The sequence below is a fragment of the Xenopus laevis genome, chromosome 2S (assembly GCF_017654675.1).
Source record: "Xenopus laevis strain J_2021 chromosome 2S, Xenopus_laevis_v10.1, whole genome shotgun sequence".
NCBI classification, from domain to species: domain Eukaryota; kingdom Metazoa; phylum Chordata; class Amphibia; order Anura; family Pipidae; genus Xenopus; species Xenopus laevis.
This window is the reverse complement of record NC_054374.1, coordinates 145,141,501-145,164,450: the sequence shown is the minus strand read 5'-3', so window position 1 is coordinate 145,164,450 and position 22,950 is coordinate 145,141,501. Positions and strand designations below refer to the sequence as shown.

Below are 22,950 nucleotides of genomic sequence, written 5' to 3'. Positions count from 1 at the left end.
AGTAGTGTTGGTAGCTCACACATATAACTTGTCTCTGTATGCATTGCCTGCATCTGACCTGTAAGGACTTATTTGACTTTTTCCTCTAATGAAAGATTGTAATTCAGAAACACATTCTCTGACCTGCTGTCCATTATCTGAGCTTAAGGAGCAATTCCCCATATACAGTATATATAGACTACAAGTCTGATTAATGATGAATTTAGATTTACATGGCATGTCAGCATAGAGACCAGTGAGTTCTGCATCTGTAGCATCAGAATCTGTGGCAGATGTTACCTGACTTTCTGCTTGCGGTTCCAACAGCCGCTAAAGGGTGGGGGCACACGGGGCGAATAGTCGCCCAGCAACATCTTTTCTACTGTGGACGACTAATCTCCCCTAATGCCTTCTCACCATCAAGGATGTGAATCGCCGGCGGGATGACATATGTATCACTTTGGTTTCCTGAAGTCGCCCAAAGTTTCCTCGGAAAATGTAGTAATACACATGCCATCCCGCTGGTGATTCGCATCCTTGACGGTGAGAAGGCATTTGGGGTGATTAGCCGCCCGCAGTAGAGAAGATTTGTCACTGGGCTGATCTCCCCATGTGTCACCACCCTAAGCAGCACCCCCCTTAAGTTCACCTTCTCGACTGCAACCAAGAGCACACTGAGCATGTGCAGTGCCACTGACACTCAGCAGCATCGTATAAGATGCTGCTCAACCTCTTGGCTGGTACAGTATGTGTAGTATGTAATATACAGTATTTCAAGTTCTCCTCCTCTTTATAGATCTTATATTTTGTAATACTTTTTTGTTGATTCAGTTTGTCGGTGTTGGTAAAAATAGCATTTTTTGTGTATTCTGGAAACTTCTAAGAAATATAATGTTATGGAACCAGTAAAATCAGGAGTTGTGTGACCGGTGTGCAGACACATTGGGGCTCATTTATCAAAACTGGGCAAATTTGCCCATGGGCAGTTACCTATAGCAACAATCAGTGATAAGCTTTTTAAAGCCAGCTGCAAGTAGAACAGTGAGTGCAGCAAACTGATTTGTCTCTGTGGGTTACTGCCCATGGGCAAATTTGCCCAGTGTTGATAAATGACCCCCATTGTGTTTGATGACAGGTGAATTTGATGGTCTTTGATGTTTTGAAAATAAAAATTCACCAAATCATAGGATAAAAATTGTCAGTCTCTGTAGTTAGGGTAGATGTTATTCTCCTAAAAGAGGAACTATAACAAAAATGAAAAAGTAATATAGTCTTCATCTCATGGAAATAACAAACTCTCTATGTGATCAGTTAAAAATTCTGTATTGTTCCTAAAATCAAGTCCCCCCCTAGTCCAGGAGTCAGAGCCAGATTTTATTGCGTAGGTTAGATTAATTGGTTTGTGTTGCCTTTACCTAGACAATCCGTTCCATCCAACTGTCTTTCATAATTCCAACTCTGACACAAAACTGCATGTAGAGAGACTGCTGATAAGGGGATTGTAGAACTTGAGTATTTCAGAAACAGAACTTTTAAAGGAAAACTAAACCCTAAATAAAGAAGTAGCTAGAAATGTTGTACATTGTGTTTTGTGCTTCTCTACCAGCCCAAGGCAACCACAGCCCTTTAGCAGTAAAGAGCTGTGTCTCCAAAGATGCCACAGTAGCTCCCCATCTTCTTTTCTGCTGATTCACTGCACATGCTCTGTGCTGCTGTCACTTACTTAGCTTAGGGACCCACTCACAATATACAGTACACATAGAATAGAAATGTCACAATATAAGACTGATTAGTAATTAATACAGATAATTACTACATGGCAGCACAGAAACCAGTGCAACCAGCATCAGAATTTAATAATCAGCCCTGTAGCATCCGCTGATATTACAGACAAACCTCATTTTCTGCTGGATAATTTGCAACGACCCCTAAGCTTAGCTTCTCAACAGTTTCTCAGAGCCCACTGAGCATGTGAGTGTCACAGACACTTTCCAAGATGGTGACCCCCTGTGACAAGTTTGAAGTCCTGGATCATTGCTGCTATTGACAAGCTAAAACTTTAGACTGATGCAATAAATTCACTATATAAAATATGGCATTTTTAGCCATATTCATTTTTAGGGTTTAGTTCTCCTTTAAAGGGGAACTTAAACTTAACTAAAGAAGTAGCTAGAAATGTTGTACATTATGTTTTGGGCTTCTGGACCAGCCCAAGGCAACCACAACCCTTTAGCAGGGAAGATCTGTTTTCTCAAAGATGCCCCAGTAGCTCCCCATCTTCTTTTCTGCTGATTCACTGTGCTGCTGTCACTTACTGAGCTTAGGGACTGACAATATGCTGAATATATTTACACAATATAAATGTCACAAGCTGATTAGTAATTAATACAGATTCTAATTACATGGCAATTAGCATGACAATGTAATAATTGGCCCTGTAGCATTAGCTTATAGAACAGGCAAACCTAATTTTCTGCTTGATGACTTGCGACAAACCCTAAGTTTAGCTTCTCAACAGCTGCTCAGAGCCCACTGAGCATGTGCGTGTCACTGACCCTCCTACCTAAATCCAAGATGAGAAGCTCCTGTGGCAATTAAGGTACGTATGATTTCTGTTGATGTTGTTAAGATGCTGAACCTTTAGTCTGGTTGATGGGAAAGGATCCATGGCCCATAGCAAAGTATTGATCAACATCACAAAATGTAGTTATCCAAATGCCTTATCTGTGACCCATAATGCAAAGTTTTCAGGCTGCTGGCAGGCAAGGGCTCTTTCTATAAGGATCACAAGGATAATTGTGAAGTTTAAAGGAACAGTAACACCTAAAATTAAAGTAATGAAAATATAATGTACTGTTGTGATGCACTGCTAAAACAGATAAGTTCTGTAGTATACAATGGGATTCTTCAGAACTTATCCACTGTATCCTGTGCTTGATTGGCTGCCCCCATGGCTACACAGCAGCTTGTTTATATAAACTATAGTTGTGTTTCTATAGTACCAGCGCAGAGCAATAGTACATTATTTTTTCATTATTTTTAGACACTTTAATTTTTTGGTTTTACTGTTCCTTTAAGACACTTTAATTTTTTGGTTTTACTGTTTCTTTAAGCTTTCGTAGGTCAAATAGGTTTGCCACTTCTGTAATAGGATTAAACAGTGTGGAGACTCGCAGCATCGCTGCAGCTCCTATTTCCACTCATTGCTCTTCATCATCAAACACAGAGGCTTCATGTTTCCTCTTGCAATCCAGCATAATAAGAATGTGCCAAACCAGAGCAACTGCTGGCAGCTTACTCTTGAATCGGCTCTTTTGTTCATAGCCAGTTTTATAAGAAAAAAAGGTCTGTGAATCCTCTAAGCAGAAAGCATCAGTTAGGATCCTGCTACAAGGTAACTGCTCAAATTGCAGGGTGTTTCACCACTAAGTTAAAGGGATACTGTCATGGGAAAAAAATTTTTTTTTCAAAATGAATCAGTTAATAGTGCTGCTCCAGCAGAATTCTGCACTGAAATCCATTTCTCAAAAGAGAAAAACAGTTTTTTTTTAATATTCAATTTTGAAATCTGACATGGGGCTAGACATATTGTCAATTTCCCAGCTGCCCCAAGTCATGTGACTTGTGCTCTGATAAACTTCAATCACACTTTACTGCTGTACTGCAAGTTGGAGTGATATCACCCCCTCCCTTTTCCCCCACAGCAGCCAAACAAAAGAACAATGAGAACATAACCAGATAACAGCTAAGTGCAGGCACAAGTCACATGACCAGGGCAGCTGGGAAATTGACAATATGTCTAGCCCCATGTCAGATTTCAAAATGGAATATAAAAAAAAACTGTTTTTCTCTTTTGAGAAATGGATCTCAGTGCAGAATTCTGCTGGAGCAGCACTATTAACAGATTCATTTTGGAAAAATATTTTTTTCCCATGATAGTATCTCTTTAACTTTTAGTATGCTGTAGAATGGCCAATTATAAGCATGTTTTTAATTGGTTTTATTTGTTTTTTAATTATTTCCCGCCTTCTGACTCTTTTCAACTATTAAATGGGGTCATAGACCCTGTCTTAAAACAAATGCTCTGTAAGGTTGCAAATTTATTGCTATTGCTACTTTGTATTACTCATCTTTCTATTCAGGGCCTCTCTTATTCATATTCCAGTTTCTTATTCAAATTATTTAATTTTGCTAGGGTACTGTGGACCCTAGTGACCAGATTTGCTGAAGCTGTGAACTGAAGAGATTTGAATAGAAAGCTGAATGACTTAAACAAAAATAATAAGAAATTAAAACCAATTGCAATAATTTGGCTTTTTGTTCAGCAGCTCTCCAGTGTGGAGTTTCAGCAGCTAGGGTCCAGTTTACTATAGTATCCCGGCAGTGGTTTAAATGAGACACTAGAATAATAGGAGAGGGTCATAATATAAAAGTTATAAGAAGTAACACTAACAACAAAATTGTAGCCTCACAGGACAGTTGCTTTTTCTCTGTTGCGGACAGTGATCCCCATCTGACACCGAGAAGGACGAAATAATTCAAAAACTATAAACAATGAAGACCAACTAAAAAGTTGCTAAGAATAGGGCATCTTATAACATTCTAAAAGTTATTGTAAAGGTGAACCACCTATTTAAAAAAGAACAGGTCGAACTTGTTTGTGAGTCGTAAGAGACAATTGTGCATATATAAATATATAGATATATAGATGTCTTTTATCAGTTAATATAACACTGACATATTCTGCAGCTCTGTAAAGAGATTTTATAATATATACATCAGTCCCTGCCCCACTTTACTGTCTGATGGTGGCCAAAATGCTTGGGACCTGGGGCTTGTAGATAAGCATTCTTTCTGTATTTTATATCTCCCAACATTCTCTGCTAAAACTCATTAAAACATTAAAATAAGCCCAGTAGGTTTGTGAAGCCACCAATATGGATTCATGCAGCTTAGTTACCATAAAGGTACTGTTTTATTATTGTAAAGAAAAAGGAAATTATTATTTAAAAAAAAGAAAATAGAATTATTTGTGTAAAACAGACTTATGGCCTTCTTATAATTTAAAGCTTTCTAGATAATGGGTTTCCGGATAAGGGAGTGAAACTGCATATTTAAAAATCATATTGTACTAAAAACAAATCGTCCTACATTAGAACCTTGGTTTTATCAAAATTGCAGCTTGCGTTAAAGGGACCGAAATAGAACGGCTTGAATTCCAGGAAACCTTAAATAAGGCTGTCTTCCATCGAAGCATTATTTTCCAAATAATCAGATTTTTTTTTTTTTTTAATGATTTGCTTTTAACCTGTAATAATAAAGAAATAGATTGTATTTGATTCCAACTAAGATATAATTAATCCTTATTGGCAGCAAAACCTGCCTATTGGGTTTATTTAATGTTTACATAATATAATAGTAGACTTAGATGAAGATCCAAAAAAGATCTGCTATATGGAAAATCCCAGGTCCTAAGCTTTCGATCCCTATTGCCAGTTAGTCTGCCAGCTGCTGGAAGCAATTAAAAATCAATACAAAAATACGGAACAGCTAATAGACTCCTGTCCAGTGGGACATATTTATCAATGGCGTTTCTCTTAAAAAATACTAAAGTCTGTACAAGTGAATATCATTTAAGTATAGATTTACAGAAATCTAAATTAAAAATGACTTGAGTATACGATCTGTCAAAATAATGTTTAGTAGAATTTCAAACAAGTGACTGGGTAATACAGTCTTACTAATTATTTGTGGTGTTTTAAGCACACATTATTTGTTGTTGTTTTTTTTTGTTTTTTTTTGGTTTGCTTTTTTAAGAATAGTTTTTATCCAGAGCAGATTTGGGATAAAACATTGCATTGTGTGTGTTAATTTAGAGTATTTTTAATATCTTTCTCTTTATTTTCACATTATAAAAGTGTCAATGAACGCGCACTTTGTAAAATGTAGTAATAAAAGGTGTTTTTAAAGAACTATACCTCCAAAATGAATACTTAAGTAGCAGTTTATATCACATTAAGTGACATATTAAAGAATCTTACCAAACTGGAATATATATTTAAGTAAATATTGTCCATTTACATCTCTTGCCTTGAACCACCATTATGTGATGGTCTGTGTGTTGCCTCAGAGATCATCTGACCAGAAATACTGCATTTCTAACTAATAGGAAGAAATGTGTAACTAAAAGACAGAACTCTGTGTTAATTGGCTCATTTGACCTAACATGTATGGTTTGTTTGTGTGCACCGTGAATCCTCGAATTCCAGGGGACGGCCCTTATTTTTTGAAATGGCAATTTTCTAGTTCTAATTACCCAATGGCACATACTACTAAAAAGTATATTATTATGGAAATAGTTATGCAATGTATTTGGGGGGGTAACGTTTTCCTTTAAAGCGAGCCATAGACACAGAGATCCACTCGCAATGTCGCCAAATGAGCGGATCTCTCCCCGATATGCCCACATTGAGGTGGGCGATATCGGGATCATAATGCATTGCGGGACTGCTTCAACGCACAGATTTGCCCGTGATCCAACGGGATTTTTTAACCTGCCCAACTTTCAGCCAGATATCGATCGGGAAGCCCGTCGGATGGCCCCACACATAAGCTGCCGACTCGATAGAGTAGGACGGGAGGGGTCGATTGGTTGATGAGAACAGAGAAAAAGCAGAGATTATGAACTTTTATTTTTCGTCTGTATACTAATGAGGAGCCAGCTAATGAAGGTTTCCATCTTAACAGCCCCAATTCTAGTACAGGTATGGGATCCGTTACCCAGAAAGCTCCAAATTACAGAAAGGCCCTCTCCCAAAGACTTCGTTTTATAATAATCCATATTTTAAATAAAACAGTACCTTGTACTTGATCCAAATTAAGATATAATTGATCCTTATTGGAAGCAAAACCAGCCTATTGGGTTTATTTAATGTTTACATAATTTTCTAATAGACTTAAAGGAGAATTCAACCTGTGTTGAAAAAAAACCCTACTTCCCCACCCCAGGTAGACCCCCTCCCTCCTCCCCCCAGGCTAACTAACCCCCGGGGGAAATGCCCCATACTCCATACTTACTCCTCGGTGCAGATTCTTCCAGCTGAGTTCCACGCATCCACCTTCCACATCCTCGGTAAGCTGACTGAGAGATTGGCAATTTCGTGTAATTCCGCTCATGCGCAGTTGTTGCAAACCAACTGCGCATGTGCAGAAATACCGATCTCTCAGTCAGCTTACAGAGGACCCAGAAGATGGATGCGTGGAACTTTGTTGGAAGAATCTGCGCCAGAGGGTAAGTATGGGGCATTTCCCGGGGGGGGGGGAGGGAAGGGGCTCTACCTGGAGTGGGGGTTTCGGGTTTTTCCCCCACAGGTTGAATTCTCCTTTAAGGTATGAAGATCCAAATAACGGAAAGATCGGTTATCCAGAAACCCCCAGGTCCCGAGCATTCTGGATAACAGGTCCCATACCTGTAATACTACTAATGATGCATGGTTCACGCACAAGGAAATTCAAAAGAGATAAACAAAGGTCAGGGACTGGATGGATTTCGTCCCAGGGTACTAAACAATCTTAGCTCTGTGATTGCCAAACTTCTTTGCATGCAATTTTCTAACCCTCAATTTGGGTAGCTACTGCATAGGCCTAGTTCAGATAGTTTAGACTGCCCTCTAAGCTATTTTCCATTATTCAATGAGGAAACAAGCAAATTTTTAGTCTTTATCCTGTTCCAAAACCAGAGAGGGTTCGTCATACAAGGGCTTATTGATTTTGTTTATGATGAACAGGAATCCGCTTGAAGTTAAATTCAGAATAAGTCATTAAATGCCATCCATAAAGATTGATGAAATATGCCATGCATTTTTTGTATAGCATAAAGTTGACAGAAAAGGGTTAGGCAGGCCTAACACTCAGACATTGGGAATTATAAAACTTGGTTGCCTTTACAATATTTACAGATAAAATGTATATATCTTGGGCAGTGAAGTAATTTAAATTGTATGCATTCCTTATCCAGAGTATTTTGTGTTTGCTCCATGGATATGTGACTTGGAAATTGGCTTCAATATACAGTTGTAACAATGTTTTAAGTGTGGTCTAATGCAGATGTCTCCTGCATTACAAACTGTGCAGCCTGTGTGATGATTCAGCTCAGTGATCCTGGAGCAGATTCTGAACTGTTACAATTTGCTACATTTAGTTGATACATTTCTACATAGTAACATAGTAAGTAACTGCCTAACTGCCAGTTCTCAACATTATCTGTGGAATATTAGCAACTATTGTACCAATTCTAACAGCTGCCTTTAATGAAACTAAGATAACAAATGTATTAGCTAAATGTATCAATTTAGAACAGTAGAGTCGGCGACCCCCCCCCAATAGCTGCTTTAGAAGGTGAAAAATTAAACAGTTAAACTTCAATATTAGAGAAACGTCCACAAATAGAAAGTAATTTGAAAAGTCTTTATTTTTGGTGAACAATCTGAAACAAACTGAACTGAAAAAAGTGTTTGAAGGTGAACAACCCCTTTAAAGCTGCTGTCATATCGGAAGGGGAATCTCCTACTTTAAGCAGATTAAATAAAATGTAGTATTTTTTTCTATGAAATCTAAGTGTCTTTATTAATTATCAAATCTATAAAGTGCTGATATTGACAATCTTCTGCTAATCCTTTTGGTTGGACAGTTTGGCCAATTCCAATCATTGTCAAAATCCTGTCTGTCCTTAGCCCTCAGTGGGAGAATGGAACATTGTGAAATTTAAGTAATTCATGGTACCTTCTCGCTATCACTTATATCTGTTCTTTTGGGCCATCATTCAAACAAAGGTAACAATACCATTTAGTCATCAACATGGACGGAAGCATCACACAACATTTAATTGTCCATCCCTGTGTGTAGCCATTCGGTTTGCATCAAATAATTGTTCTGCTCTATGGAGCAACTTATCCTGATTCTTTTGTACTCTTTCGAGAGGCAGGGGTGAGGTGGCTGGTTCAGCCATTGCTATAAATGATAAACCATTCCTGCAAAAAATAATTTTATGGAGATGTTGTTGAGGGAGCTTTCAACACTGCCCAGGTAATGCTACAGACAAATATTGATGGTTCTATAGGACCTGAACAGTTACTGGCATCCCACAGTGAGGAATTAGACCATTTTTGAGTACACATGAGATGAAAAATATCTTCTTTGTTCCTACACTGTTTTAAATAACAGTTGGTTCTTAGACGGGATATTGTAGTTTGTCATTTTTGCTCTTGTTATGGACTGGCGTTACCGAGAAACACAAATGACTGGTGAGTCCAGCGTTGTTTTGGGTCTATTGAATGCTTAAAGCAATGGTAACACCAAGGAATAATTAAGGAATGGCAATATAATGTTCTATTGGCCAGCACTGTTAACACTGGTGTGTTTGCTACACAACTATAGTTTATATAAACAAGCTGCTGTGTAGCCATGGGGCTGTTATTCATGCACAGGATATACAGATAAGCTCTGAAGAATCCCATTGTATACTACAGAGCTTATTTGTTATATGCTATGTATCCCATGCCTTTATTCCTTAAAGGAAAACTATACCCCCAAAATGAATTCTTGAGAAACAGTTTATATCATATGAAGTGGTATATGAAAGAATCTTACAAAAGTTCAGTTTAAGGGGTAAAAAGGCTTTGACACTGGCCTAGCCAAACGCCAGCAATTAATCCAAATACAAAAAAACGCCAATACCTTAGTATGCTGCAATAGGGGCGATCCCAATTTATTCCATGGTGCTACCAGACACTGTAGTTACAATCAAACGTTTCGGGAACACCTGTCCCGAAACGTTTGATTGTAACTGCAGTGTCTGGTAGCACCATGGAATAAATTGGGATCGCCCCTATTGCAGCATACTAAGGTATTGGCGTTTTTTTGTATTTATATTAAAGAATCTTACCAAACTGGTATATATACTTAAGTAAATATTGTCCTTTTACATCTCTTGCCTGTACCAGTGCAGCACAACAGTACATTATATTTTCATTACTTTTTGCTGTTACTTTAAAATAACTGTTAACGAGGAGGCTATATACTTCTCTATGTGAAGTGACTTCCCCAGAAAATGCCTGTGCAGTGTAGCCGTGGGGGCAGCCATTTAACAAAGTTGTTTGTTTCAATTTTATGCTATGGGAAATTACATGTTGCTTTTTCACATTTCTAGTAAAAAGGTTTTAACATTTTTAGGATCTTCCTGGCTATTCATTCCTTCTTGTGATGGTCTCCTCCTTCAGATCTGTTTGCTGTTGTTTTGATTTTTAGTGGGCAGGGTTATCCTTGAATGCAATGAGAATCTGAGACCGTTCTCATTTTTAAATGGATGGATAGATAATTGTAGTAACTGCCTGTTAATTCATTCTTTTCATCCCTGTATTTGCTGTTTATTTTGGTTGTGAAACAAAAGCAAAAGATTACATTTGCAAGCATCCTGTTTAGTTATAATTTTGTGTTTGCAGGTGCAAAAATTATTTGAGCAATCATGGCTCTCTCCAAGGCCAAGGGCAACGATGGAAAAATCACGTATCCCCCAGGTGTCAAGGAAATTTCAGACAAGATTTCCAAAGAAGAAATGGTTAGACGGTTAAAGGTGAGATATCGCTTTGTTTTTCCGGAAATCAGCCCCATAATGTTTGCAAACTCAGTAGAAGAATTGCAAGTAGAGTTTTCTGGGGTGATAATAACCCTTTTTTTTTTTTTTTTTTTTTTTTTTTTTTACAATAGTTTTTGTAGATGCTGCACATTTAGTGTTATTTAATAACCGTGTTCTTAACATTCAGGCATAACTTGTGACTGAACCTATTTTATTTCCCTAGATGGTTGTGAAAACCTTCATGGATATGGATCAAGACTCTGAAGAAGAAAAGGAGCAGTATTTGAACCTTGCTTTACACTTAGCCTCTGACTTTTTCCTCAAACATCCTGACAAAGATGTACGATTGCTTGTAGCATGCTGCCTTGCTGATATTTTTAGAATCTATGCCCCAGAAGCTCCATATACATCGCCTGATAAACTGAAGGTAAGACAGATAATGCTCAAAATGTTAATTATTTAGTATCAAGGCACAGCAGGAAACTTATGTAGAAAAACATAATAAAGTAAATCCTACTAAAAAAAGATGTTTGTACTTCCTGCTAAAATATACTTTGCACTGGTGCAGTTTCCATCACTGTTGTTTGGATTTTTAAACTGTAGGGACGATAATTGTCCTGCTTCTGCTTATTCATTGTGGTGGACACACCATAGCTCAAGTCTTCAAAACCTGTAGTGCCACTGGATAGTTTTTATTAACTATATGTAGGAATAGAACAGGCCTTGATGAAGTCTCTACCCTGCTAGACAATTTGCAGGGAATGTGTGGCATACGTAGACCCTCTATTTTATTTTTTGTTATGCGTGGGAATAATTTGCATGAATCCATAAATTAGCCACTTACAGACCAATGATACATACTGCAGTCTGTATGAGTTAGGCTATATTACAGTTAAAGGAGAAATCAACCTGTGGGGAAAAAAAAACCCTTACCCCTCACCCCAGGTAGCCCTTCCCCCAGGCAAACTACCCCCCCCCCCGGGGAGATGCCCCATACTTCATACTTACCCCTCGGCGCAGATTCTGCCAGAGAAGTTCCATGCGTCCATCTTCTGCGTCCTCGGTAAGCTGACTGAGAGATTGTCCATTTCCGTGTAATTCCGCACATTCGCAGTTGTCGCAAACCGGCTCCAACTGCACATGCACAGAAATACCGATCTCTGTCCGCTTACAGAGGAGCCGGAAGATAGATGCGTGGAACTTCGCTGGAAGAATCTGCGCCGAGGGGTAAGCATGGGCCATCTCCCTGGGGGGGGATGTATTTAGCCTGGGGGGAGGAGAGGGAGGGCTACCTGGGATGGGGGGAGGGTTTTTTTTCCCCCACAGGTTGATTTCTCCTTTAAACTTGCCACCTGGCTGGTATTTCACCAGCCTAGCCAGTAAAATACATGGCAGGTCTGAGCCAGTATTACAAATTTACTGACCTATGTGCTTGAAAAGTAAATTTGTAAACCCTATTTGTTCTGCCTCTGGTCTGCCGCTGATCTGCCTCAACTTCTTCCCTACTTCTTCCCTATTTCCACCCCTCCCGTCATGCCCATTTCAACCTTATTCTGCCTCCCCTTTGGCCACCAGTGTCCCAGTTCCACCCCCATTTGTGTCATAGTCCTGCCCCGTTGCATCATAACCCAACCTTTTCTCGGACCTGCAACCCTAATTACAGAGGTTTATGGACTTTCTGTTTCAATAATTCCCTACCTCTTTTAAAGTTAAAATTTTGGTCAAGGCACCTTTTAACATGTTAACAAGGTAACAGATAAAAGAAATTTTGTTGAATCAACGATTCCGTCAGGGTTCCAAGAATATCTGTAATAGCAAAAGTCCTTATTTTTTTTTTATTTTTTTTTTTTTTGACAAGACATGACTTCAGCATGAACTTTAAAATGATCTGAGATCATTCACCAGAGACAGAAATCAAATTACGTTTCAGTTGTGTGTTTCCTTTTCATATTTAACAGTTATTGAAGCCACTTCCTGGGGATCTTAGAATCCACAATACAGTTTCTATAGAAATGGTTAGCTTTTGCTATCTCCATTTCATTGTTTAGTGTTCAAGATTAGCTCTGCACTTGATTGTCCCTACACTCTTGAAATACTTGTGCTTGGACCATTGTTGACAGTGATTATTACATGTACTTGACTTTAGTAATATCCATCAGGTTTAAGGTCCCCATAGACGCAAAGATTTTTCTTTGGTGAAAGACCAGATTTTAGCGCAATGCAACAAATCCGTCAAATTATCGTGAGTTTAGTGGGAATCGAACGATCGTGCATCTAACGAGTTTTCGTCCGACATCTGTCAGAAAATTGATAAGCCAGGTTAAAAAATTTTCATCGTCACAGTGAAATCTAGCTATGTTTTTGGGGCCAAGCAGACAGCTACCCTCCGTTTTGCTGGCTTCAACTAGACAATATCGCTTGAAATGGTCTTTTTAGTTGATGGACAAATCGTACCTTTAAACAATCGTTTCAAGATATTGTTGGTCTCACGATAAAAAGATCTTCAAAAAAATCTTTACATCTATGGCCAGCTTTAGAAAAGGGCTGCCTACAATTCAGTTAACTGTGTCATGGAATGCACTCAAAGGGTTCCAAATAACTACAGAATTCCTGGTACACAACTGATTTGCAAATACAGATCCAATAATATATTCTATACCCAAAAACTTGCGTTGAGGGGCTTACCCTTTGGTTACTGCAATAAAAACCTGAATATGTTACTTGGAAAGCAGTCGTACTCCCTACCAGTTTCCCAAGTATAATTTCTTTGCTTCCAACAAACATAGACTACAGTTTAAAATTAGAAAATACATTGTTTATGAATGTATATTATCACATGATCAGTTATGCCTGTTGGTTTTTTGTCGTTGCTTATAATATATGTTTATATTTTTGCTCTTAGGATATATTTATGTTCATAACAAGACAACTAAAGGGTCTTGAAGATACAAAGAGTCCACAGTTTAATAGATATTTCTATTTGCTAGAGGTAAGCTATGAGTATAATGTTTTTTGGAATGTTTATATTGACTGTAATGTTCTGTCTGAATCGTTACATTTATCCTTTTTTTCCTCAACAGAATATCGCATGGGTGAAATCCTATAATATATGTTTTGAGCTGGAAGATTGCAATGAGATTTTTACACAGCTATATAGAACATTATTTTCTGTGATCAAGTAAGTATTATTAATAAGTTTGAGCTGTCCAAGATTTTTCATGCTTTGCGCCTCAACAATAGCAATACTTTATTTTACACTACTGTCAGCTGCAACTGTCACCTGGAAGAGTGAGAGGTTAAATGGCAGCATTCCTAGAAAGTTCTCCAAACCATAGAAGTGCAGGAGGGATTGACATAGTGGTTCCATTTATTAAAGGGTGTATTAACAGTGAATTAGGCTTTCCTTGTAGTGATGTGCAGGCCTACCCAATCCTTGCGGGTTCGGCCGACCCCGCTGTGCCATTTGCGGATTGCAGACGGTTGTGGGTTGAGCTCTTCTGCCTGCTCTCCCTGCCCATGACCTTACACTGCTGGCTTCCAGTTTTATAGGTGCGTGCCTGCTCCCATCACCTTTTGGTGACATCATCAGTGGGTCAGGTCTATAAACGGAAGGCAGGGTCGGTAGGGTTGAGTTTTTTTTCGACCCGCACGTCACTATTTCCTTGCCTTTTAAAATTAGTGTTGTGCTCACCACTATTTTTTAAAACCATTAGGCGGGGGTGCAATGAGGGTGTGACCACAAAATACATATAGTCAACTACAAAAGGTCCTCTGCACTCAACCCATTATCAATATATTTAAGACAGCGACATTTTGTGCATACTGCTACTGAAAAATGCCTTACCCTTTAAACACAGGGATTATTTGTCCATATATTGCAATATATTTTTTAAACCAAAAAGTTTTTATTGATTTTCATAGACAAGACAAGGGGGAGGGGGGGGTGGGTATGCTCCCGCCTGGGAGACACGGACCAAGAAAATACAGTACAGCAGTTACAAAGAATGCAGACAGAGTACTCCATGGCCAACAGGTACAAGTTCTAATCGCCTATAACAGAAATGCCCTCAGCATCAGTCCAAGGGCGCCAGATTTTATCAAACTTGTCGGGACAGCCCCTAGACAGGTAGGTAAGTTTGATCAGGGGAAGAACACTATTCACTTGCTTACGCCACATTGTCAGTGTGGGAGGTCTAGGGCCCATCCATCTCAATACAATACACTTTTTCGCATAATATAGCAGTCCTCTAGTGAGGAGGTGTAAGAGTTTCCCATGAATAACTCCCTCTAAAATTCCCAACAGACAGGCGTAAGGATTAAGCAATGGGGGGAGAGCCAGCTGTGTCGAGAGATGCGTTGTGACCGCGCTCCAAAAAGCTTGTATGTGGGGGCATTGCCACGTCATGTGGAGAAAGTTGGCCTGTTCCGCCTGACACCTATGGCAATTGCCATTTGCCCTACTGCCAAACCTGTGCAGCTTAGCCGGTGTGAGGTAGACCTGGTGGAGGAACTTATATTGTATCAGTCGATCTCGCGAGGACACTAAAAAGTGATAGAGATTGTCAGTCACCTCTTCCCACTGGTCCTCCTCCAGGTCTCCTAAAGTGTCACGCCATTTAAGATAAGTGCGGTGAAACGGGGCCACAGGGGCACGAACGAGCAGCCAATAAATACGGGATACCAATTTAGCTGGCGTTTCCGTCTGGACTAGTTCCAACAGTGGGTAGTCCTCGGTTACCAGTAGCTGGGAGCGAAATTGTGACAAAAAGGCCTCCCTCAATTGAAAGTATGCATGGAGTCTCAGATTAGGAACCGTCATTCTGTCTCTAAGCACAGTGTAAGATATAAACATATTATCCTCTAAGACATCAGACAGGAATTTAATGCCCCCTAAAGGCCAGGTGTGGAAGTTGGGGAGGTCATTGAAGTGGATCAGATTAGAATTTCTCCAGAGTGGCAAATTCGGGGAGAGCAATGGTGGGTCAACCCCTGTCAGATGGAGAGCGGAAAGCCAAGCCCTATGTGTAGTTGTCACCACTGCCAGTTCCTTGGGGAGATCGGCATGTGCTCTAGAAGGAGCATTCCGCAGTGCCTCTACCGACCCCAACCACGAAGCCTATAGCTGCATATTAGGGTTCTCTGCGTTAGGCATCAGCCACCAATGAACATAGGCAGCCTGGGCCGCCAAGTAGTAGGCCTTCAAGTTGGGCAGCGCCAGGCCACCGCTGTCCAAAGGGGCATATAGAGTTTCTTTGGCAATCCTGGGGGCTTTATTGTTCCAAATAAATGACGTCATCACCTTGTCAATGTTGCGAAAAACTCTATTTGGTATGTGAATTGGGCAGTTACGAAAAAGATACAAAAATTTCGGAAGAAAAACCATTTTAAACAGGGCCACTCTACCCCATAGCGTAAGCGGCAGGTGTTGCCATGCAATATTGCAATATATTTAAGCTGGCCAACTACGTCAAAGTCATCCTATATCTGGCCAGTCCTACGCTTAATTTTCATCTGATTCATTAAGAATTCAATTGCTTAATTATACATTTTACAAAGGGACTAAGTTTTACCTGCAACTTACTAGCTGCTTTCAAAGTAAAACTCCCAACCTTGGCTGCCCTTTTATTAGACACCAGTGGGATCACCTGACTATAGTAAGTTGCAGGTAAAACTTAGTCCCTTTGTAAAATGTATAATGAAGCAATTGAATTCTATAGTCAGGTGATCCCACTGGTGTCTAATAAAAGGGCAGCCAAGTTTGCGAGTTTTACTTTGAAAGCAGCTAGTAAGTTGCAGGTAAAACTTAGTCCCTTTGTAAAATGTATAATTAAGCAATTGAATTCTTAATGAATCAGATGAAAATTAAGCGTAGGACTGGCCAGATATGGGATGACTTTGACATATATATATATATATATTGAATAAAGTACCCCCTTTTGTAAAATATAGGGATATTATAAGTTACCGAGGAGTTTCATGACCATATAAAAACACGAGGCCGTGACAGAAATGACATCAGAACTCACCGTTTATAACTGATGACATCAGAACTCACCGTTTATAAGGATATAATTTACAGGATATTCATGGCTTTTGTGTATATTTTATATATATATATATATATATATATATATATATATATATATATATATATATATATATATATATATATATATATATATAATATATATATATATATATATATATATATATATATATATATGCCATATATATATAAAATGCCAGTTTAGCAGATCTCAATATTGTTCTTTCTTGATGTATATAATTTCATTAATTTCATCTGGTTTTATGAATGATGTTTGATATATTGATGGATTTTGAAATAAATTAGAAAGTGCCTACGGTTTCTTGTACAATAAACTATACTGTGTTATTGTCCTTCTTTACATGTAACAGGGCAGACAGGGGGTTTTACAGAACTGATTATCTCTAGTTAGGCAAGCTAATTACTGGGGAGATAATAAGGGTAAAACCAAAACAAAGACCTGTTGGTGCCTTATAACAAAAATGTCTATATTTTGCTTACGTTAAAAAAAAAAAAAAAATTCTAAAAAGATATTTTAATTGAGCCGTTGGGCTGCAGTGGGACTTAAAAATCTCTTGGCATTTAGGCAGACAGATATTTTTCCACATGAAGGATGAATAGGATTCTACATCCTCTAATATTTTCCATTAAAGTTGTTTCTATCTGTATGTACTACAAGAGGATTTGTAGGATTCTTAGCTGTGAGTTCTATTAGATATACCTATATAATGCTTAATTACAATATGCACAGCACAAGTTTGTTGTTTTTTACATATAGATAGGCCAATCACCTGTTGCTTTTTAATAAGGGCATAGAGACCATATGTTTAATTGAAAATCTAACTTTGCTAATATCCTTTTAGTAATGGACATAATCAGAAAGTTCATATGCATATGGTGGATTTAATGAGCTCTATCGTTTGTGAAGGAGATACGGTTTCTCAGGAGCTGCTCGATAGTGTCCTAGTGAACTTGGTTCCTGCACACAAGGTATATTTCTCTATATCATAGTTGCATCCTTAAGAAAAATGTCTTATGTGAGAAACCTATACAAATCATAGATTATAACTGTTGCGTATTGTGTTCCACTGTAAAACGTAATTTAAGGTTTTTTTTTGATTTAGAAAAGTGTGAAAATTTGTATTATGCCATTGGTTACAAAAAAGGCATCCTACATTTAATTGCAGCATTTCTACATGATCATTAAAGGGGTGGTTCACCTTAAAGTTAACTTTAGTATGTTCTAAAATGGATAATTCTTAGCAAATTTACAATTGACTTTCATTTTTTTAACAATTCAACGTCTTCGGACCCTTTCCAGCTTTGAAATGGAGTCACTGACCCCATCAAAAAAAATGCTCTGTAAGACTATTTTATTGTTATTGCTACTTTTTATTACTCATCTTTCTATTACTATTCATATATCCGTGCATTGTTACTAGAGTAATTTGGATCTTAGCAACCAGATTGCTGAAATTGCAGATTGGAGAGCCCCCAAATAAAACTACATAACGCAAACAACAATAATAATAAATGAAAACTAAATGCAAATTGTCTCAAAATATTGCTCTTTACATCATACCAAAAGTTAATTTAAAAAGATATGCTACTATTCCGGAAATGATGTCCCCACACCTCCCTGAGTATCTTCTACTGTTTTGTTTCTGCGCCCAACCAAACTGTGATAAATATGCTGCTGTTCCTAAACTGATGATCTCAAATTCTGTACCTCCCCCTAGATTCTTCTACTATGTGCTGTTTCTTATTCCTCCGTGCTGCCCTATTCCTTTATAGCCTGACTCCAATAAATTGCTCAGGCCGACCAAAGCATCAGAACGTGTATCCTTAGGCTTAGTTTGACTGCACATTGTGAGATATGTGAAGAGTTCTACCAGTTCTTTCTGTCAGTGTTCATTATCATCCCATTACCTTTTTCTTACATGTTCGGTGCGATTACGTTGTGTTATTGTCCTATTTGTAGTATCTTAAATTTCTTTACCTTTCCTCAACATTTCCCGAACTTCCATACACACTTCAAACCAATCTAATATTTAAAACCCCCACAACATCTCAAATGCATAAATTTCACACTATTACCACTTAATCACCTTTTATGTCCTTTACGCCACGTGCACACAATTCGTTTAGAAAATAAAATCATAATAAGGACATTTTTCACTTTTTACAATATATTTTCTAAAATGTTAGGATTTCAGCTGCTGGATTTGGTTTTTTAGAATGATAAAATACCAAATAATTTGTTTTTTGTTTTTTGGGTTTCAGAATTTAAACAAACAAGCTTATGACCTGGCAAAAGCTCTGCTTAAGAGAACTGCTCAAGCTATTGAACCATACATTACAAATGTAAGTTTCAGCTAAAAAATTGTAATGATTTTTTTAAAACAGTGTTCAGTCAGTTGTTTTGCTGATAATGCTAAACCGAGGCAATGTGAACGTATGTGCACGTTTTCAATTTTTTAACTTTGAGGTTACTAAGGTATTTACATTTTTAGACCTCTAATACGGGTTTTTTGTTCAATTGTGTGTTTGCAACCCATGGATTAAATGAATACAGAAATGCGTAGACATAGATATACAGGTATGGGGTCCGTTATCTGCAAACCCACTATCCAGAAAGTTCCAAATTGCAGAATGGCCACCTCCTATAGATTCCATTTTATCAAGATAATCCACATTTTTAAAAACCATTTCTTTTTTATCTGTAATGATAAAACTGTACCTTGTACTTTATCCAAAATAAGATATAATTAATTCTTATTGGAAGCACAAACAGCCCATGTGATTTATTTAATGTTTACATGATTTTCTAGTAGACTTAGGTATGAGGATCCAAATTACGGAAAGATCCGTTATCCAGAAAGCCCCAGGTCCCAAGCATTCTTGATAACAGGTCCTACACATAGTCCCTGACACCCTGGGCCTTAAAAAAGTTGTTGAGCTAAAGCCTGCCTATTCTTTTGAAACCACTTATTGCATGGGCTGATCACTTCCGTACAAAGGGCCATACACAGAACATTGCATGACAGATTTTCGGTGGCTCCAGTTTGTTTGGGCTGACGCCAAGTGAAGAAAACCTCAGTTCTTTATTTCCAGCCCTGGCTGACCAATATCCATAGTATATGTCTAGTGGTGGAAATTTCCAGGCCATCATTTTCATAGCCATGTAAATAGTGTTTGGGGAGATTTTTTTTATTAGGTGATTGGATTTCATACTAAAGAAATTCATGAAGGACTGATGAAAGCTATGCAGGATAACTGGCATCTAAGTGACAGCTAGTGCCCCTCATAGCCTTATATTCCTTTTAGAGTTGTTCCACAGCCAAGTTGTATTTGTTGCTACTTTTTTACACTGCTGATTACCATTAAAAATGTGGTATATGATGTCAGAGTAAAAATGAAGTAATCAAATCAAAGGAACTTGCTGTTTTTACACAACCATGGCTTTTTCCATTTGTGTTTCCATTGATTTAAATTCGTATTGCCAAGTCCAGTGTGATGTAAAATAATGTTAGAAGGTCTGGCATAATTGTGGTGCATGTGTGCAATGGATATTTTAATACTTATATTTCTCAGTATCTTTAAATGAATATGGTCATGGGAAACGTGTTTTTTCCCCAAAATTCATCAGTTAATTCTGTACTGTTTTTCAAAAGAGCAAACAGATTTTTTTTTTTTATATTTAATTTTGAAATATGACATGGGGCTAGACATATTGTCCGTTTCCCAGCTGCCCCTAGTCATGTGACTTGTGCTTTGATAAACTTCAGTCAATCTTTACTGCTGTACTGCAAGTTGGGGTGATATTATCTCCTCCCTTCCCCCCTCAGCCCATTAGCAGAGGGAAGGTAACCAGATAACAGCTCCCTGGTAAAAATAAGAACAACCATTAATAGTAAAAATCCAGGTCCCACTGCGACACATTCCGTTACATTGAGTAGGAGAAACAGCCTGTCAGAAAGCATTTCCATTGTGCAGCACTGGCTCTTTCTGAAAGCACATGACTGGGGAAAATGACCTGAGATGGCTGCCTACACACCAGTATTACAACTAAAAAAATATATACTTGTTGGTTCAGGAATTAAGATTTACATAGAATGAATTATTTGATGTCTAATTTAGAAATGAATTTTTTTTCTGCACGTAGCGCGGCATTTTTTGACCACACCCCTTTCTGTGGCCACACCCCCTAATTACCATGTTTGTTTTACAAAATTTGGCAGGTTATGAAAGTTTGAAAATATTTCTCCTTATCTAAACTGTGTTTTTGTGTCTCAAAATTGTTACAAAGTATCTTATTTGCACCTGTTAGCTGTTCTTTCCAGTACAAATAAGGGACTGCGGGTTGAGCTGTCAAAAGAGGGACTGTCCCTCCGAAAAAGGGACAGTTGGGAGGTATGCTGTAGAGTTATAATAGCTTTATTTTTTCCAAGTAGGCGGTATAAAGAGTGGAATTTACTTTAAACTTTTTTTCACACACATGACTGCTGGAGAGCTTGACATTTTGTTACAGGATAAACTAGGCAAGCTCTTGTTTTTAGGCCGCAGTAAACCAGTTCATTTTATACTTATTCTACATTTTTGTTTAATTGCAGTTTTTCAACCAAGTTCTCATGCTTGGCAAAACCTCTATCAGTGATTTGTCAGAACACGTGTTCGATCTGATTCTGGAGCTCTACAACATCGATAGTCATTTGCTTCTTTCCGTTTTACCTCAGCTGGAATTCAAGCTCAAGGTAAATAAGCTGCTTTAATTAAAGAAACGATGCACTCATGCTTTTCTGCCTCTGTGAAAGACGTTCATTTGCTATTCATATGTAAAGGATTTTTATCATTAGGATGATTATTTCTGTCTTGAAGAGGAAAATAATGTGCACCCTCCTCTGCTAGGCACTATTATGCTGAGTTAAAGGAGAGGTCCACCTTTTGCAAAGTCCTACTTGTGGTATCTACAACTTTGCAAAAGCAGAACTTCTGCCATTATGATAATTTTCACAGAAAGTGAAGAAAAGGGAATATTAGGTTGTTCTAAAAAAAATAGCAGTGTCTGCATTCTTCTTTACAAACTCAAACATTCACTGTATGAACTGAAACATGTTTCAAGATTTTGCTTTCCTTTGAATGACTGAACTAATATTTAGTTGTATAATCAGTGTTTCTGAGAACTGCTGCACATCTGTGTTGCATGGAGTCCACCAACTTCTGGCACCTGTTACATTCCACAATTCTTCTGCATGTCTTGCATTTTTAATGTCATCCCACAAGTTTTCTATTGGATTAAGGTCCTGGGATTGGGCTGGTCACGCCATAATGTCAATCTAGTTGGTCTGGAGCCAAGATGTTGCTCATTTACTGCTGTGTTTGGGGTCGTTGTCCCATTTCAAGGGCATTTCCTCTACGGCCTAAGGCAACATGACCTCTTCAAGTATTTTGATGTATTGAAACTGATCCATGGTCCCCGGCCCACCACCTTAGTAGATATAATTTCTACCAAAAACATTGATTAATAAGGTTAGTGATGTTGGACTGCTATTATTTTGAACACAAATGTGCTTACGTGATAGATTGAGAGAGAGGCGGATAGATTGAGATAGAGGCCGACAGACAGAGGTGGAGTGTTTGCGTGTTTTTCTACTTTTGAATAAAATCCTGCATTTTCGGTTTCATTCCTATTCAGAATGTGAATAATTTAATAACCATCTTTGCCACTGGAATCCAAATGTACATACTTGTTTATGTAATAACAGTAATAAATGAATATTCTGATGTCCAAACATGCTGTTTATAAGGATGCCCTTTGCAATTTGGCACACCCTGTCCTTATGAAACTTCTGTTTGCTACTTATTGGTGTGCTGTGTGAATGCATCTCATTTCACCCTTCCTGATGGCATTCTGCCTATATCTGCTTTGCACATGGTTTAATGTCCCCCCTATCCTCTATGGCAGTGATCCCCAACCATCGGCTCAAGCTACATGTTCCCTACGCACTCCTGCTCGCAGTGGCCTCAAAGCAGGTGCTTATTTTTGAATTCCAGGCTTGAGGGCAAGTTTTATTTGCATAAAAACAAAGAATACTGCCAAGTAGAACCTGTTGGCTGCCAGTCCACATAGGGGCTGCCAAATAGCCAACCATAGCCCATATCTGGCACCCCAGGTATTTTATCATGCTTGTGTTGCTCCTCAACTCATGGGTTAAAAAAAAAAAAAGGTTGGGGACCATTGCTCAATGGCATTTGCTTGGGTATGTACCCATTTGTAATGCTGTCAGTTGTG

General features: G+C 38.3%; 1 protein-coding gene across 2 annotated transcripts in view; it reads left to right on the top strand.

The window, feature by feature from the left end:
• The window catches only part of pds5b.S (PDS5 cohesin associated factor B S homeolog), a 68,721-nt gene that overhangs the window by 2,398 nt on the left and 43,373 nt on the right, over positions 1–22,950 (top strand). The window contains 7 exon segments of one of the 2 annotated variants that reach the window (NM_001095174.2): positions 10,479–10,609; positions 10,836–11,039; positions 13,515–13,601; positions 13,693–13,790; positions 17,522–17,648; positions 18,942–19,022; positions 21,272–21,412. In NM_001095174.2, the coding sequence (NP_001088643.2) occupies positions 10,502–10,609; positions 10,836–11,039; positions 13,515–13,601; positions 13,693–13,790; positions 17,522–17,648; positions 18,942–19,022; positions 21,272–21,412 (846 nt within the window). In that variant the 5' untranslated portion in view covers positions 10,479–10,501. 2 annotated transcript variants of the gene reach the window in all.